General features: G+C 38.4%; 1 protein-coding gene across 1 annotated transcript in view; it reads left to right on the top strand.

The window, feature by feature from the left end:
• The first annotated feature begins 602 nt into the window (after positions 1 to 602).
• The window catches only part of tbc1d5 (TBC1 domain family, member 5), a 37029-nt gene continuing 21769 nt past the window's right edge, over positions 603 to 15862 (top strand). The window contains exons 1-2 of the mRNA XM_088329527.1: positions 603 to 749; positions 12376 to 12483. Of these exons, the coding sequence (XP_088185653.1) occupies positions 12384 to 12483 (100 nt within the window). The 5' untranslated portion in view covers positions 603 to 749; positions 12376 to 12383. The remainder of the gene's footprint in view (positions 750 to 12375; positions 12484 to 15862) is intronic.

Genomic DNA, 15862 nt, shown 5'->3' with positions numbered 1-15862 from the left:
TTATAGTTGTATTGTTGTATTTCTCTAGTGTTTTTGTAGTATTTCTTTTGTAGTTTTGTATAGTAAAGTGTTTATTTCATTTCAGAATGAAATCAAAACAAGACATTAGGTGTTACTTCATAAGCACTAAATTTTATATCTGGTCTTGTAGTCATTGTGTGGTATTTCTGCTGTAAACACACAAAGGAACAGTAGGGACAAGGAAGGAGGATTACCTCATGTGCGGTCCCTTCTCAGGGTTTCTTCATTTTCCTCATGTTGAGGTTTTTGAGTTTTTCCTTGCCCTCATGTAGGTTTTCGATCAGGGGATTGTGCAATCATAGTCTGTAGTTTGCAATAATCTGTGGTCTGTGCAGCCCTTTGAGACTCCTTGTGATTAAGGTTTATACAAATAAACATGACTTGACTTGACCTAACAAAGTTGGCGCCCCCGAATTTGTTTTATTAGTAGCACTTGATTTACTATCGGCGTGATATTTTGACGAGTTGTGTTTGGGGGGGCGGATGGAAAAGCTTGACGGTCCGCATGTGGCCCGCGGACCGTAATTTAACGGTTACCTGCGGCCTTTTATTTCGGCGACTTAGTCACGTGACGTGTCAGCTGCTCTCCAGTCCATCCTGACTTCTTCCCCGGGACTGTTTACAAAGCTCTTTCCCGTCTTAAAGAGTCCAAATTGGGCGAGACACTGAAGCAAAACACGGTGAAAGACATGGTCGTGCACGGACGAAGCTTCTGCTGCTAAAACCGAGTAAGTATTTGCCGCGAGGGGGGCCATTTGTTGTTGCCGTTTGAACGCTAGCTTTGCGCCTGTGAGCGGGTTAGCTTTAGCTGCGTGTGGCGGAAGTCAATGCAGCCTATGCTAATAGCACAGCTAACACATCACTACTTGAATAGTATTTTGAGCACTCTTCAAAACGTAATGACATACTTTTTGGTTTATTCGTCACTCCTTTTTAGATAACATTTGTACCGTTTTTTACTGTGTAACGTGCCGGCTGTTTTTTTTCCCGGCTGCTTTTAAGTCATTAACTTTCTCACGTACACAAGTAAAACATTAATATATAAATAGTAACGTCACGTCCCATTATAGAAATTACGCATTTGTTTCACTGCTTAAAAGGCTGTTATTTGTAAGTTCATTTCCGAAGCGATTTGTAACATAATGCTAAATTATAGGCCAGTAATGGACTGCCAGCCAGGTGTTAAATTAGAACGTGGTCACTAAAGTGCTGCAGGTACAGGCTTCACACGGGTGCTTGAAATTAATTAAATCGTAGTTTGTCGAGAATTAAATATTGTCTTTTCAAAGTCAGTAAAGTGCTTTAAGCTTGGGTGAAAGTTAGGGTGGTCCTTATTTTTCGACTTTTAAAATTTCATGCTCTGACCCCTTGAATATGTTCCAATATATACAAAACGTAATTAGGCAAAGTTTCATCAAAATCAAAGGATATTTAGAGGTCGCTCAAGGCCTCTGAAATTTTGGTATGAAAAATAAGGATTTTTCGCACATTATATCAGACCTAGTGTACAAAGTTACTTGTAACTTTTCTTGTGTTACAATTATAAGCAATGGACTGAAATTGGATGTTCTAAAACGCCGTACACATAGGGTTAAGATTTCCGTTTTTTCTCGAAAATTGCCAAAATTTTACCATTTTGGGAAATTTCAAAGTCGTTGAGCTACCTCTAAATATTATCCAAATTGTTCAAAATTGCACACAGTGTGTTTTTATCGATATAAGAACATATGCGGGGGGTCAGAGCCCAATATTTCAAAAAAAAAAAATTCGACCCCCATTAAGGACCACCCTAGTGAAAGTCTTGTAAATGCTTGGAATTGTTGCCATGTTTTTGGGAAGTCTGACTCAATAGACACTTTAAATTAAGAAAATAACTCAAGTCTGCTAAAAACATTGCCGACCCGTCAGTTCGGGTGGCTTCGTTTAATAATAATAAAAAATAATAATAATAATACACCTGTCAACCCGTATGTTTTTTGCCGTACAAAGTACGTTTATTATGCAATTTAAGACATGTACGACGTACAAGAAACTCTGTACGGAAAAATGCAAATTTGTCAATTGTGTGTACTGTCCGGTATGCACCGACTATCACGAAATGGCAAATCAATCAAGTCAAACGAGTTCACCGCAGTAGCCTCTATCTCGGTATGTTTTTTTTTGTTGTTGCAAACGAAGCGAGCGGTTTGATGCTACTGTGCGCATGCGTCTGCCGCCTGGGGATTTCCCATCATGCATCATTCCGATCACACGTGATTAAAGCGAAAGCAGAGCAGTAGGCCTACATTACAACATAGTTTTGAATTTTCTTTGGATACAATCATCAAGTCGCAATGGCCGAACCTGAATTAAAACGCCGTAAGTCATTTTGATCTGAAAACAACAGGCGGGGTTGAGTAAATTTGAAATACATGTGGTCTTAAACATCGGATTTCATGTGGTAGTTGTGTAGTGAAAGGAAGTCCGTCTCTTTTTAGAGAACCAGCTTTTTCGGGTCACCTCATTAAAGAGAGATGGCTCACTTGCTTTGACGCATTATATTACGAATTATTATGTTGTATAAAGAAGTTAAGAATAAAAAGGAAGTTTAAAAGGAGAAAATGAAAAAAGACAGGTTTGTGGTTATCCCTTTAATCAGTAGATTACCAACAATAATTTAATGCAGAAAATAAATTCATAATTTGAATAAGAAAATGTGTTATTCTACTTCATTATATTTGCTTGTATTTTTTCCTTCTACAGTGAACGTCCAAGCTACTTCATTTTTGTACTTTTTTGTATAATAAACCTTATTCATGTCGATCAACTCAGTATCTCACAACAAAATGTTAATTAACAATATATATGATATAACGAAACACATGTACAATATAACATGTTACACTACATAAACACATTGGAAAAATACATATGGTGTAAGATTATTTTGTATTTTGCAAGGGAAAATACGACAGTTTGTAAGGACATGGAGCTGTGGAGGTTGACAGGTATGTAATAACAATAATACATTATATTTCAAAGCGCCTCTCAGGACACCCAAGGTCGCTATACATATGAGTAGGACACAACAATAAATGAAGAGTAAAACAAGCAAGTACTAAATAGCCAATAAAAGACATTATAGTAAAAAGGGGCGGTGTGTAAGGCATATGGTCAAGAATAGGCAAGTCTGAAGAGGTGAGTTTTGAGTCGTGACTTGAAGGTGGACAGGGTCTATGCTTCTTCCCTCGTGATTACCGGCACCTGGCCTTAGTTTGGTGTGGTCATGTGAAGCGTCATCGCCTCCATACGCATTGTGCCCATGAGGACAGGTGCATGGGACCAAATGCCTGGAGGCTAACTAAGGCTGCACTATTAACCGGAATCTAATTGATGTGACATAGTGCAATTATGTAATCACAAGACACTGCACTTGTTTTTCAAGGATTTACAGTTCCTTGTTTTTGAGCGATGGAGTGTTTGGCTAACCAGAATTTTTACACTTCGGGTTTTGAAGGTGCGAGCCAATAAAGGCTAGGCAAAGTTAGCACAGTATGCCACACACTTTAAAAAAGCCCAGAAGAGGCCGCTGTTTTTTTAAGGTTCGGACATGTCGTTATGATTCAATACACACAAAAAGAATAGCAAAGAAAATTCATTTTTTTAAATCAAAAGTGCAATTGAGGTCTGAAAAATCGCATGTAGCTTTTTTTTCTAAGATCGTACCCCGTATGTTGCTAATGCTACTATAAATCCTCTTTAGCAAATTACAGAGAAACATGGTGTACATTATCATTTGATGGAGACAACGGTCTTTTTAAAACGCTAAAGAAAAATGAAACCTGGCACCATCAAGCAAAGATTTGGTCTCCAGTGCTGCAACTTGCCAGGCAAGCAGAAACGCATAAATAAATGAAGACATAGATGTATGAATAAATACATACATAAATAAATCAATCTATAACCACATAAATAAATACATATGCAAATAATTCAAGAAATCCATAAACCATAAAAATGCACGAATAAATAAATCCATAAAATAATAAATCCAATACCACATAAATGCATAAGTGAATGCATACATAAATACATAGTTGAATAAAAAAAAATATAGTTGTGTAGCATAGTGGCATTAGCATAGCATAGTCGTCATTCAGTGGCCAGTCAATGAAACCTCTGCTGATTGGTTATGGCCAAGGTGACAAAAGTTTAAAAAAAAAAAAAAAAAAAATCAACATTGTAATATCACGTTGCAAGCCTCCACGTGCACGTAAGAATGTACGAGCCGTTCCATAAAAGTAATTTCTGAACACCTATAACATATTCTAAATTTAAATAATGTAAAAAGCACAATTAAACTCAAGCAGATGTGAATACGCATCGATAATTGAATGACACTCAAATGTCCTAACATTTTCTTCTTATCACTTTTTGAAAAGATTTCAAGTACTTAATGCCCTAATGCTTTTTGGGGGTGTTTACAATTTCACAGTCTTAGTTAGATTGAAAGGAAAAATATATATATATTTTTTAATTTTTAATCTATCAATGCCAGAAGTTTTTCTCACATTGGAAGAGTTGGTGCCAGCCTGCTCGCATTTTGGGGCCGCCTACTCACTCGTTTGCCGGAAAATAAAGCATCACTAGAAGCTTGGGCTTCCTCAATGTGTGGACTAAGATCTGATCAAAATCGTATTTGCCATTTCGTGGTCATTTATCATACTAAAATCGATCCCAGAGGCTTGATACTTACTGGTCAGCAGCGTCAAAGCCTTTACAATTTTTTTTTCCATAAAATGGAAAAAAACATATTTACGTTTTAGCACTGGAGGAAAAAGCTTCTGAAAATAGATTTATCTGTTAAGGCACTGAATGAGTTAAATGTTCTTTGATTGTGTTTTGATTATGTGGCAGTAATTAATTCCCTGACATTTTTGGGTGTATTTGTAATTTTACCATTGCGTCTTATTTGGATTTAGAGAGAAAATGCTATGGTTTATTTCAACGTGATGGTTAAAAAACAAAATCAGTATTTTCTGCATGAACAAGAAAAACCTTTTATTGAGCTACACAATGTGTTGCAACATGCCCCATCTGATCCTCAGTCCTCGAGTTTTACACCCATGGTATTGATGGCCCTACTTTAGCTATTGTTGTGGGAGACAATAGCAGGCCATTGTTCTCCTGTGTTGTTGGAGCTTCTCGTAAAACTGAATCTATTGTGTGTGAGCTGAAATCGGAACAAGTGCTTGTGGAACCGCTTGAAACGTGTGTTTTTCTACCTGACAAGTTTGGAGTACTTAGCATAAATAAATATATTGTTAGCGCAAATGGAAAAAGGTCATATCTAACACTGAATTACTGTTTTTTTATCGTTCCATTTCTGTATAATTGATCAATCGTGGGAGTCTCCACTCCTCCAGTCACCAATCAGTGGATAACAAGAGAGTTTGTTATATTTTCCCGGCTTAAAGTTCTCCACTTGATCCAGGCTGCTTTCGGGGCATGTGACCAGGCGAGAGCTCCTGCCGGCATGGGGTCTTGGCTACGTATCGAAGCGGAGGCATGTGAGTTTGTTTAGCTGGGCTCGCCGCCATTTACCTCTTATTGGCGCCTGCTTGAATTCACATCGAGAAAAAGACATGTTTCTAGGGCTGCAACGATCATTTTAACAAATGATAAATCGGTCATTTGTTCCTTCGATTAATCGAGGATTCGGATTTAAAAAAAAACATTTTTAATTTATCCTGTATTCAAATATTGAAGTTTTGGACTGATAAATAGTGCACAAAACAACTGAATATTCTGTATTATAAAACTGTAAAAATCCAAGTGTTTGTCAAATAACAATAAACAAAAATACACACAAACGTATGCTATACATCTGCAAATGTGTAAGATACTCTTCCTACCACCAAAGATCATTATACTTTAGACTTATTATACGAAACAAGAACAAATAAAGCACAATAAATTACATTTTATGTGTAGCAAAATATTTATCTGCCAAAAAATGTAAACCCACTTTTCAAACTGTTGTCAACCAATTTGTTTTTTGGATTAAATCTTTGAATATGATCAACATTTCCAATGTGCAAATGATATATAATATGCTCAAAACTCTGCCCCATGTGTCGAGAAACATATGTCAACATTATTATTTTTCTTTTTACTTTAATATTTTATTAATTTAGTTTCATATTTCTTTGCTCTGTATTCCTGCAGCACCTTCGGTTCCCTTAAAAACAATTAACCTTGTAATGTTGGACTGTCTCGTACCAATTTTGTCTGCAATGTTCAATAAAAAAGTATTTTATTTAAAGTAAGATACTTTTATAAAAACACACACAAGCCGCCCTCTGCCAGACCAAAGTGGTACTACAACTCTGCAACTTCACGAGATCCAATGCACTTATTGGCATTAATTTAATGTGCCTAGTGGCCCGTAACTTGCACTACACGACGAATCGACGAGGTAATTAGTTGCCAACGCTTTTAATAATTGATTTTATCGATTCGTTGTTGGAGCCCTCCGTGGTATATTTCAAAGTTTATCATAAGTATTCTTTGGGGCGGTTCTTCTGCAGCTAACCCTTAGAGCCTTTCTTAATTGTAAACACCTCTTTCTAGAAACCGATTGATATGGCTTTGTTTACATGGTAACATAGTCCCATGCCTTAGAGGTACTCCGAGAAAAAAACCTTTTGGGAACAAGCTTCTCCTTGTGCAGTATCATGTAATCAACTGTGAATATTGTGTCCTTTTTGCCCTGGTGGTATAAAACAGTGGTTGGAAGAAGCAGCGCTTTTGAATTTGCAAAAGTACCGAGGTAGGAGGGAAAAAAATCCCTGAACTGTCAGCTGATCAGGAGTTTCCAAACGTTCTCATGTTGCCAAAGATTGCGATGCCACGCCTGTAATCAAGCGGAAACACAAGGTTAGTGTGAGATCTGGAGGTATTTATGAGAACGATCGAAATCAGAACAGGGATGCCAAAAAAAAATCTTGCGGTCTGCGTTATTCGTCTAAAAAAAGGCTAAAGAAATGTGTTGTCCAAAAGGATTATCTGCATTGTTCATTGTGTTTATGTATCTGAAGATCAAACGGTCAAAAAAAAATCTTCCGTGATGTACAGGGTTCGTACAAATGCTTAAAATCCTCAAAACTCTTGAACTGTAATGTTTTTAAGGAGTGAAAATGCTTGACTTTAGGGTAAAGTCCTTGAAATTGCTGCCATGTTTCTCAACTAGTCAGATTTGAAATGATGGCCACACTGCTTTCTGGTCGCTTGTCTTACATTTCTTTTTCCCTCGTGATTAAGCTGCTGGCCTTAGTTTGTATGCCATTGTCCTATGAAGCGCCGTCGCCCCCTACTGGACAGGTGCATGCTACACCTAAACAGGGCACTATGAAATGTGTATAAGTGCAATGATTGTTTTAATTGTGGGACATGCAAAAAATGAAGGTAGCTCTTTCCTCGTGGTAAAGTTTATGAACATAGGAGTATGAACCCTGTATTTATGGGGATGATCAAAATCTGTACTGGAATGTTAAAGATAACTCTCATGGTTGGCTTTATTTGTATAAAAGAAACCTAAAAAGTGTCTAAATTAATTGCCTGAATTTTTTATTGTATCTATACAGTATATCTTAAGATCAAATGTTCAAGAAATATTTGTTATTTAAAAGTCTCTCACTTTATATTTCAAGCAAGCTAATATGTGTTATGTAATCAATGCCTCAGGAAAATGTGACCTAAAAGATGATTTGCTCTTTGAATCCTTTTATCCAGCTGCTTGAAGCATGTTCTGTCAAGTACAAAATATTAGAAAAAAAAAATCTAGTCATCTCAGCAGAACACAATTTCAACATGAGTTTCTTATTTTTGGAAAGGTGGAACGATGCTTTGGGTTTTGTTGGCCCGTTGGGACATTTGCGTTTGAGAATATCTTTTTGATTGTTTTTTTTTTTTTGTCAATACTGCGGAATTTATATATGCAGGGATCAGAATTTTCCGCGGATCCGCGGATTTCCGCTGTTTTTGAACCCCAAAGGCATTCCGACTTTTTCACTTTTTCTCTTGCGTAGCAAACAAATTCAAAATCCGACTGTCTCACTCTTTCCTTTATTGCTCTGGCGCACCCTGGCGGCCGTTAGAAAAATTGGCCGCATTGAAGCTCAAGCTGCAGGGACTGAACTGCATTTGAATTTATCTTGCAGTATTTACAAAAAAATCAGTTATGTGGGCAAATTATTTTAATCTTCTAAAAATGTTACTTAAATGATAAATATAAGCATGGTTTTGGACAAGTAAATTGCCTAAAACCCAGGAGCTTGGGGGGGGGGGGGGGGTGCAATGTTGAAAACTATTAGTCAAGTCCTGTTTATTTGTTTGGCTCTTAATCAGAACAAGTCTCAAAGGGCTGTACAGGCAATACACAGACATCATCAACATGGAATATAGGTCATAACAGTGTCCTGTCCGGTCAACATTATTCATAAGTTATTAGTTAAGTGTATTTTAAGCCGAGATTTAAACACTTCCACTGAATTTGCAGTTCCAATCTCAGAGGGAAAAGCATTCGACAGCAGCAGGGCCCAAATGGAGAATGCTCTTGAACCTGCGGATTTCTTCTTGGCTCTTGGGATCACTAGTAGACCAGCGTTTTTCCGAGCAAAGGCTCCGAGCAGGAACATAGGGCTGGGCTGGGGCGTTAAGATAGGAGGTTTATTGGGTCTTTGTACCAAACTAAAATATCCTAGCTTTTCTCCAAATGCTATTTAAAATTCTAAAGGCCCCTATAATATTGTACGCTCTTATCAACATTCTTAGCCTATAAATCATTTCAGGGTAAAAAAATATATAATGCTAAGAATTCATGAATAGAAAGCAAATACCAGCAATCACATTTTGAGGTTTTTGTAACGAAAAGACGGAATCGTTAAATAGGTTTATAAATCATTCCGAAGCAATGTTCCCTGTAATTTTCCACGGGTCTGAGTGTTCACACAAAGTCGGTGAGCAACGCTTGAAACAACAGTGAGCAACCATAATCCCAAGTGTGGCAAGATAATTATCAAACATGTCCAAAACTTGACATCAAGTTACATTTTGCTGAGTTTCCGGCAATGCAAAATTATTTTTCTCTTTTGAATGAATTGACTCATGTACTATTGCAAAGGTTGTACGGCCTACAAACGTCGTTTCTTCTTACAATTCTTTCACAAGGTATCCATTTCTTTTTATTGCCTGATATATTTTGTCGCAGGCTGCACGGCGGCGCAGTTCTGAGGTCGTGGGAACCTCCTGCGTGGGTTCAAATCCAGCTACCAGCCTTACTGTGCGGAGTTTGTATGTTCTCCCTGTGCTTGCGTGGGTTTCCTCCGGGCACTCTGGTTTCCTCCCACATTCCAAAGACATGCATTTCAGGTGAATTGGCCGGTCCAAATTGTCCCTAGGTGTGACTGAGCGAGTGAGTTGTCTGTCCCTGTGTACCCTGCGATTGGCTGGCAACCAGTTCAGGGTGTCCCCTGCCCACTGCCCGGAGATGGCTGGGATGGGCTCCTGCCCCCCGCGTCCCTAATAAGGATAAGCGGTACAGCTAATGAGATGAGATGAGATATTTTGTCGCATAATATTAACATTTTTGGGGGCTTATTTAGTGGGTTGTAAGATACAGAACTGTACTTAATCACATTTTTTAGTGGAAGTACAATGTTGGCAACAAGATTCACCTGATAATTGGAAATTATTTGAATGCAACACAAACTTTTTCTTCTTTTTTCCGTGTTTTTTTTCTACTTTTTTGTTACTTTTTTCCTAAATTTCTTTTTCTTTTTTTCTGGCTTTTTTTCAAAATTTGTCCTTCTTTTTTTCTCAGCTTTTCACTACTTTTTCATTTTGGTATGTTTTTTCTTCCTTTAAGTCATGTTGTGCATAATTTTACATAATTTTTGGTCATGTTGGGATTAAAGAAGCAAAAACAACCTGAAGAGCCGTTTAGGACCCAAAAGGGCCGGTTCCTTTTAGTGAGCCAAGCCGAAGAAGCCGGTTCTCTACTAACTTTACTCAACTTCGTTCTACTTCGACTCGACTTCAAAATACTGCATTTAGGACACAACGTCAGGGGAATCCGTGTATTTTTACCTTCATGCACTGTAACTTTGACTTAAGTCGCTTCTTAATTAGTGATTTTGAGCCCTCATTTTTGTGCGCTGGCTAGATTTTCTTGTGCGCTGAGAATGTGCGAGCAGTGAGCAATTGCGCACGCGCGCAGCTTAGAGGAAACACTGTTCCGAAGTATAAATTGTACTATACAAGTCGCACTGGAGTATAAGTCCTATATTTTGAGGTTTTTGTAATGACACGTGGGAATTGTTAAATCGGACGCCAACCGGGTTTGGAATTGGGTACAGCTGTGTCCAATCTTCACACACCTGTTCCTATTTATTCTGACCCTTGATTATGATTGTTTGGTCTGGATATTTTGTTATTTGTTTGCACCCACTTGCCATTGTTTTTATACTTTGTCAATCTGCATTTCCTGTGTTTTTGTTTTTGTTTTTATATTGTTTTCTGTTTCTTGTTTGGACAACATTGCCTGTAATAGATGAACAACATTTTTATTGAAATGAGCTCATGCTAGTGCCCATCCAAGTATTTCCCACATTCGCAAACGGATTGTTTTTAGAATTCCGATTACTGTTTTAAGATTTGCCCAAAGTAAGAACCCAGGCACATACATTATTCATACAATTATTCCTATTTGGACAATTTGACGCGTGTAGTTGATTTATGAGGCTCCGCTCCATTCACATGGTTAATAGGTTTAACAGATTCCTTTGTTGTCTTATTTCCACAATTAATAAATGGAAAGAGAACATTAGGCTCAGCGGAGGCGTGCTATTCTATTGGCCGCTGTATTAGGCTAACCATTTTCATAAACGGGCGATAATCCCGAGCCGGATAAAGACGGGAGGCGGGATTGGTTAACCTAGATTGCTTTTGTTCTCTGAGAAAGTTCTCTGAGCTACTAAGACGAAAATTGGTTTTGTTTTATTTCACCCGCTCTTCTGCATGCAGGTTTTGTCTTTTTCAATCACATTTCACTTTCTTTATCGCTGTCATCTAATGGCATGGTCGATAACAAAAATGAACAAAATGAACGCATTCAATGACAGACGGCTTGTCAAACGGGAACCATTTTGCCGGTTTTTTTTTTGAAGGCCTACAGAAAACCTAGTTCTGTAGCTACATAGGACTTAACACGAGAAAGCTTTAACCCTCATCTTTCATGAGAAAAAAGGTTGCTTCACTGTTTAATAAACAACAGTTGAACATTGCTAAGTTTTTAAAAAATAGTAATTTCCCCAAAAACTGATTTAGTTAAAGGATGAATTTCAAGCTGAACTTTTGCATCAATGCTTTTTTTTTTTCATTAACCCTGTGATCCCTCAAATATCTAAATATTTTCCATTAAAAACAAGGGCATTTGCTTGCAAAATAACATTTTATTGCAAGAACTCGCGCATGAACAATGCATGAACTTTGCCCGATATTTTCGGTGACGTGATCAAACTATTTTGTTCACCTTGGTGATTGCATTCCTGCGGACATGCATGTGATCCCTATTAGCAGACATTGCCGATGGGACTGTCCTCTTTTTAGTCTTTGATTATCGCTTCTCTAACCACTCTACATCGCTACAATTACCCGTGACGTAGGGCTGCCTACACACACTCAATCGCTGGATACAGGAAGCAACACTAGGAAGTGAGGGCTTCCTTGATGTGTGGACATATGATCTGATCAAATAAAATCCTGCCATCGAATGGGGATTTAGCATACTGAAATCATTGTCAAGAGCTTGATACCTACCAATTAGCTTAGCCATAACCTTTTCTAATAGTTTTTCAAAAGAAACCTCTCTCCCCGCAAAAAAAAAAAATTAAGTGTTTTTATTTTTTGGCACTCGTAGACATTCTGAAAATGTATGTATATGTTATGGTATTGAATGAATTACTCTCAAATGAGAAAACAACTGAAACAATATCTACTTTGATACATTTTGTCATTTTCTAATGAAAATCGTTTTGTTTTTTTACACCTAGAATAGTCTCATCTCAAACAGCACGAATTTAAAGTAGGATAATTCCCTCCTTGTCTTCCTTATGAGTAAAATTAGTAAAGAAATTGAGCGAACTTTATTAGCAATGGTCGGGATCTAAGGAACGACAGGAAATGTCTATCTTAGAATCTAGCAGTAACCTTCCCTTTTTGCCATCTTGATATGTAATAAATGCTTTATAGTTGCCTATGGATTTAATTTATAATTACTGATAAATTCTAAAACTGATGATGATTTGATAACAGATCGGGCCATGCAGCACCCCAACTTCGAGACTCGCCACCCACTCCAGCCAGATGAGCAGCAGGAAACCGGCATCGACCCACTCAGCAATATCAACAGGAACCGCAGCAGTAGGTTTACCACTACCCAAGTAAAAAACATTAAAATTGTATGCAAATGGGCAACATTAATAACTAAATAATCTTGGTAAGTAGTACTGTATTGTTATCGACTAGACACCGAGCTAAACCACCAATGAAGGACTGTGACAACAGGGTACGTGTTATTAAGCCTTTATTTCCTTCTCCGGAGGGTGAAAACTACAAAAGGACACTACAATGCATTAAGACTATGTGCCAATAAGGTCACCAAAATAAAGTACATAAACTTAACATCTGTCTAAACTATTACAAGATATAGCTTATTCATCATACAAACACTTATAGAAACTTACGGTATTACCTTGTTAATCTTTCAACATGGATGTAGATGGAATGGACTTGCAAACGTCCTGTAAGCTGTTGTGTGAGAATACTGATGTCGTCCAGATTGTGGAACCGGGATGAATGTGGAAAACCTATTATTTCGCTATATTTTTCTAATTGAAGCTCAAATAAACAAAATGAACTTACTCTGTTTCTAGCTTTGTGTTAAGTTTTAAACACATTATTTTTTTGGAGAGTTGCCGTAAGATGCTTATATGTCAATAAAGTTATAAATAAATACAAATGCAATAGAAAAATAAAATGTATATGCCTTTGTGTGACTTGATTTGAGCTGCTACAGTGGAGTAGTCGGTGGATGCAGAGGGTGAGGTAGACGGCAAACTACAATTACAACGGTTTTTAAAACTTCCGCTCCAAGAATTATCATGCCCCAAGGAGACTTTTTCGCCACCTTTTTTAAACAATTCTCATGATTGTTACCTTGTTCTGCCCATATTCCTTGGCGAGAGTTCCGTATATTTTTTCATTATCTTAAGCTCTGTTTCCATTGTTATCATCTTCGTGCTTCTCTGTTTAGTATCACTGCAAGACTTGAGACCCAGTGCTACAAAAAAGTTTGTTCCCTGTGATTCTAAGCTTAAAAGGGGAAAGGAGGGAAGCATTGTGGGGTGGAGTTTGGTCAACAGTGTAATGGGCATCCTTGTGATATTGTGATGCAAACCAATAGTAGACCTGACCAGTTGTTGATGGATGCAATATCTATGGCGCTACATTGAACTTTCGCCGACGGGTGTAGTAACCAGCCTGTTTTGGGGCGTGTTCAAGTACCCCTAAATTCGACCCAAGCACCCACCAAAATTATAGCATTTTTTTCCCCTTAATAAAGAACAGGGAATGCTTAAATATTATGAAAAACGCTGTGTTAAACAAATGGTAACAACGCAGCTTCAAAAATACTCCACTGCCTTGAAATAGTTCCCTCCATTTACTTCCTCGCGCTGCCCTTGACCTAAGTTCCGGGTGAAACTGGGCACAAGAAAACTGTTTTAAAAAAATGGTTCTCAAATACAGTAATCCCTCGGTTATCGCGGTTAATGGGGACTGAGACCACTCGCGAAAACTGAAAATCCGTGAAGTAGCGGCGCCCCTTCAAAAATTCTCTTAAGAAAACGTATACAGGTATACAGTATACCCGCCGCCATTAAACGCTGGCATGATGGCAAGGAGTTATTGGGTTACTCATCCAGAACTCTTCACACTGGAACTGAATGTACCAAAACATGACCCACAAGTGTAGCAATGTCTTACATAATCAATTTACACGGAATAGGACTGCGGCAAAACCACTACGAACCATTCAGTATGATTGTATTAACCGCTCTCAACCACATGCAGCCATCGCAGCTTATTTCGCTTGTTAACACTACCGGTTACATATTGAAAATAAAAACAGTGAAAATGTGATATTTGATGAGTGTTTGTGAAGCGTTTTGGGAAAGTTAAAAAATGGTGTGTGTTCATTTTAATGAAAGTGAAAAGAGCGATAAAGTCAAACTTGAGATGAAATGTGACAGAAGAGAATACACTTACGTCGCGTCGCCGAGTTCCCCCATGATAAACAGCGCCACATAAGAATGGGGTCAGGTGGGAGGAGTTGAGGGGGGGGGGGGGTGTGACCGAAGCGGTAACTCACTATGACTATGCATTGTGTCAGGGCCTCCCCCTCCCCTTCACAATAAGAGTGTCCACACCGTGTCCTCAGTTGACATAAACTCGCGCTTGCTCAAGTCAAATGCTTTTATTGAGAAGTTAAGGTATATTTTTTAGACCCGCGAAGCTCTGTACCCGCAAAAGTGGAACCGCGAACTAGCGAGGTTCCACTGTATATATTTTCTAATTTGCTACACAAAATAAGATATATAAAATCATTAAGAATTAGGTTGTAACAATAAATAAATTTGAAAATATAATCCATCCATTATCTGCACCGCTTATCCTCAGTAGGGTCGCGGAGGTGCTAGAGCCCATCCCAGCTGTCTTTGGGCAGTGGGCAGAAGACACCCTGGACTGGTTGCCAGTCGCAGGGCACACAGAGACAGACAGTTCACTCGCTCATTCACACCTAGGGACCATTCTTCGGCCAATTAACCTGACATTCATGTTTTTGGAATGTGGGAGAAAACCCACTCAATCACGGGGAGGACATGCAAACTCCGCTCAGTAATGCTGGTAGCTGGATTTGATCCCATGACCTCAGAACTGTGCCCAATTGCGCTAACCACTCACCCGCCGTGCCACCCTGAAAAATATCAATAAATCTGTCATTTGCATGGCTTTTACTTAAAGGGACAATTTGTATCATTTGACCACTAGATGTTGCTGTATTGTGTAGTCCAAGGAAGAATACAAACTATGGAGACTTCAAGTGACCAACACGCCAAATTCTTCCTCTCATATTCTTTTTCAGACTTTTTATGAGGTTTTTCGTTACCCTTAGCAAGAAGGCAAACAATTGGCTAATGTCATGTAAAATTTCATATTAAGGTGGGGACGTCACACGATCACCCTGCAGGCCTCAATTGGCTCTTGGGCTGCATGTTAGAGACCCCTGCCCTACACTCTCCAATCACTGGGATCTCACAAAATTCTATGTGAAACACTGCTCACTATGATTGAGTTCCACTAAAAAAGCACAGAAAATGGGCTGTTCTTTTAAAATAAAAATTGCATTGGAATTTTCAAACTGGTCAGAAAAATCTCAATAGTTTTTTTTCCGAAATCGTGCAGCTCTAGTGTTTGCCACTAAATATAAGGACTGACATATTGGAGCACTTATAAATATTCATACCGGGTGTCCCTGTGGAATGATCCACTCCCATAATTAACGTTGATAAACAGCTTCCCAACCTGAGCGCATGTTAACCCGCGGGCCAAATTAAGACATATCACCGGCGATAAAGACAAATTTGAGCAATGCTCTGAATCATCACTTCATCTGCTACAGACTCTTTCAAAGGCCTCAAGCATATTTAGGTTACACTGTCTAAGCAGCAGAAATTCAGCT

This window comes from Urocampus carinirostris, chromosome 2 (genome assembly GCF_059441175.1).
Source record: "Urocampus carinirostris isolate Australia breed hairy pipefish chromosome 2, RoL_Ucar_1.0, whole genome shotgun sequence".
Lineage (NCBI taxonomy): Eukaryota > Metazoa > Chordata > Actinopteri > Syngnathiformes > Syngnathidae > Urocampus > Urocampus carinirostris.
Note: the sequence above shows the minus strand (reverse complement) of the source record. Positions and strands in the feature narration are given on the sequence as shown.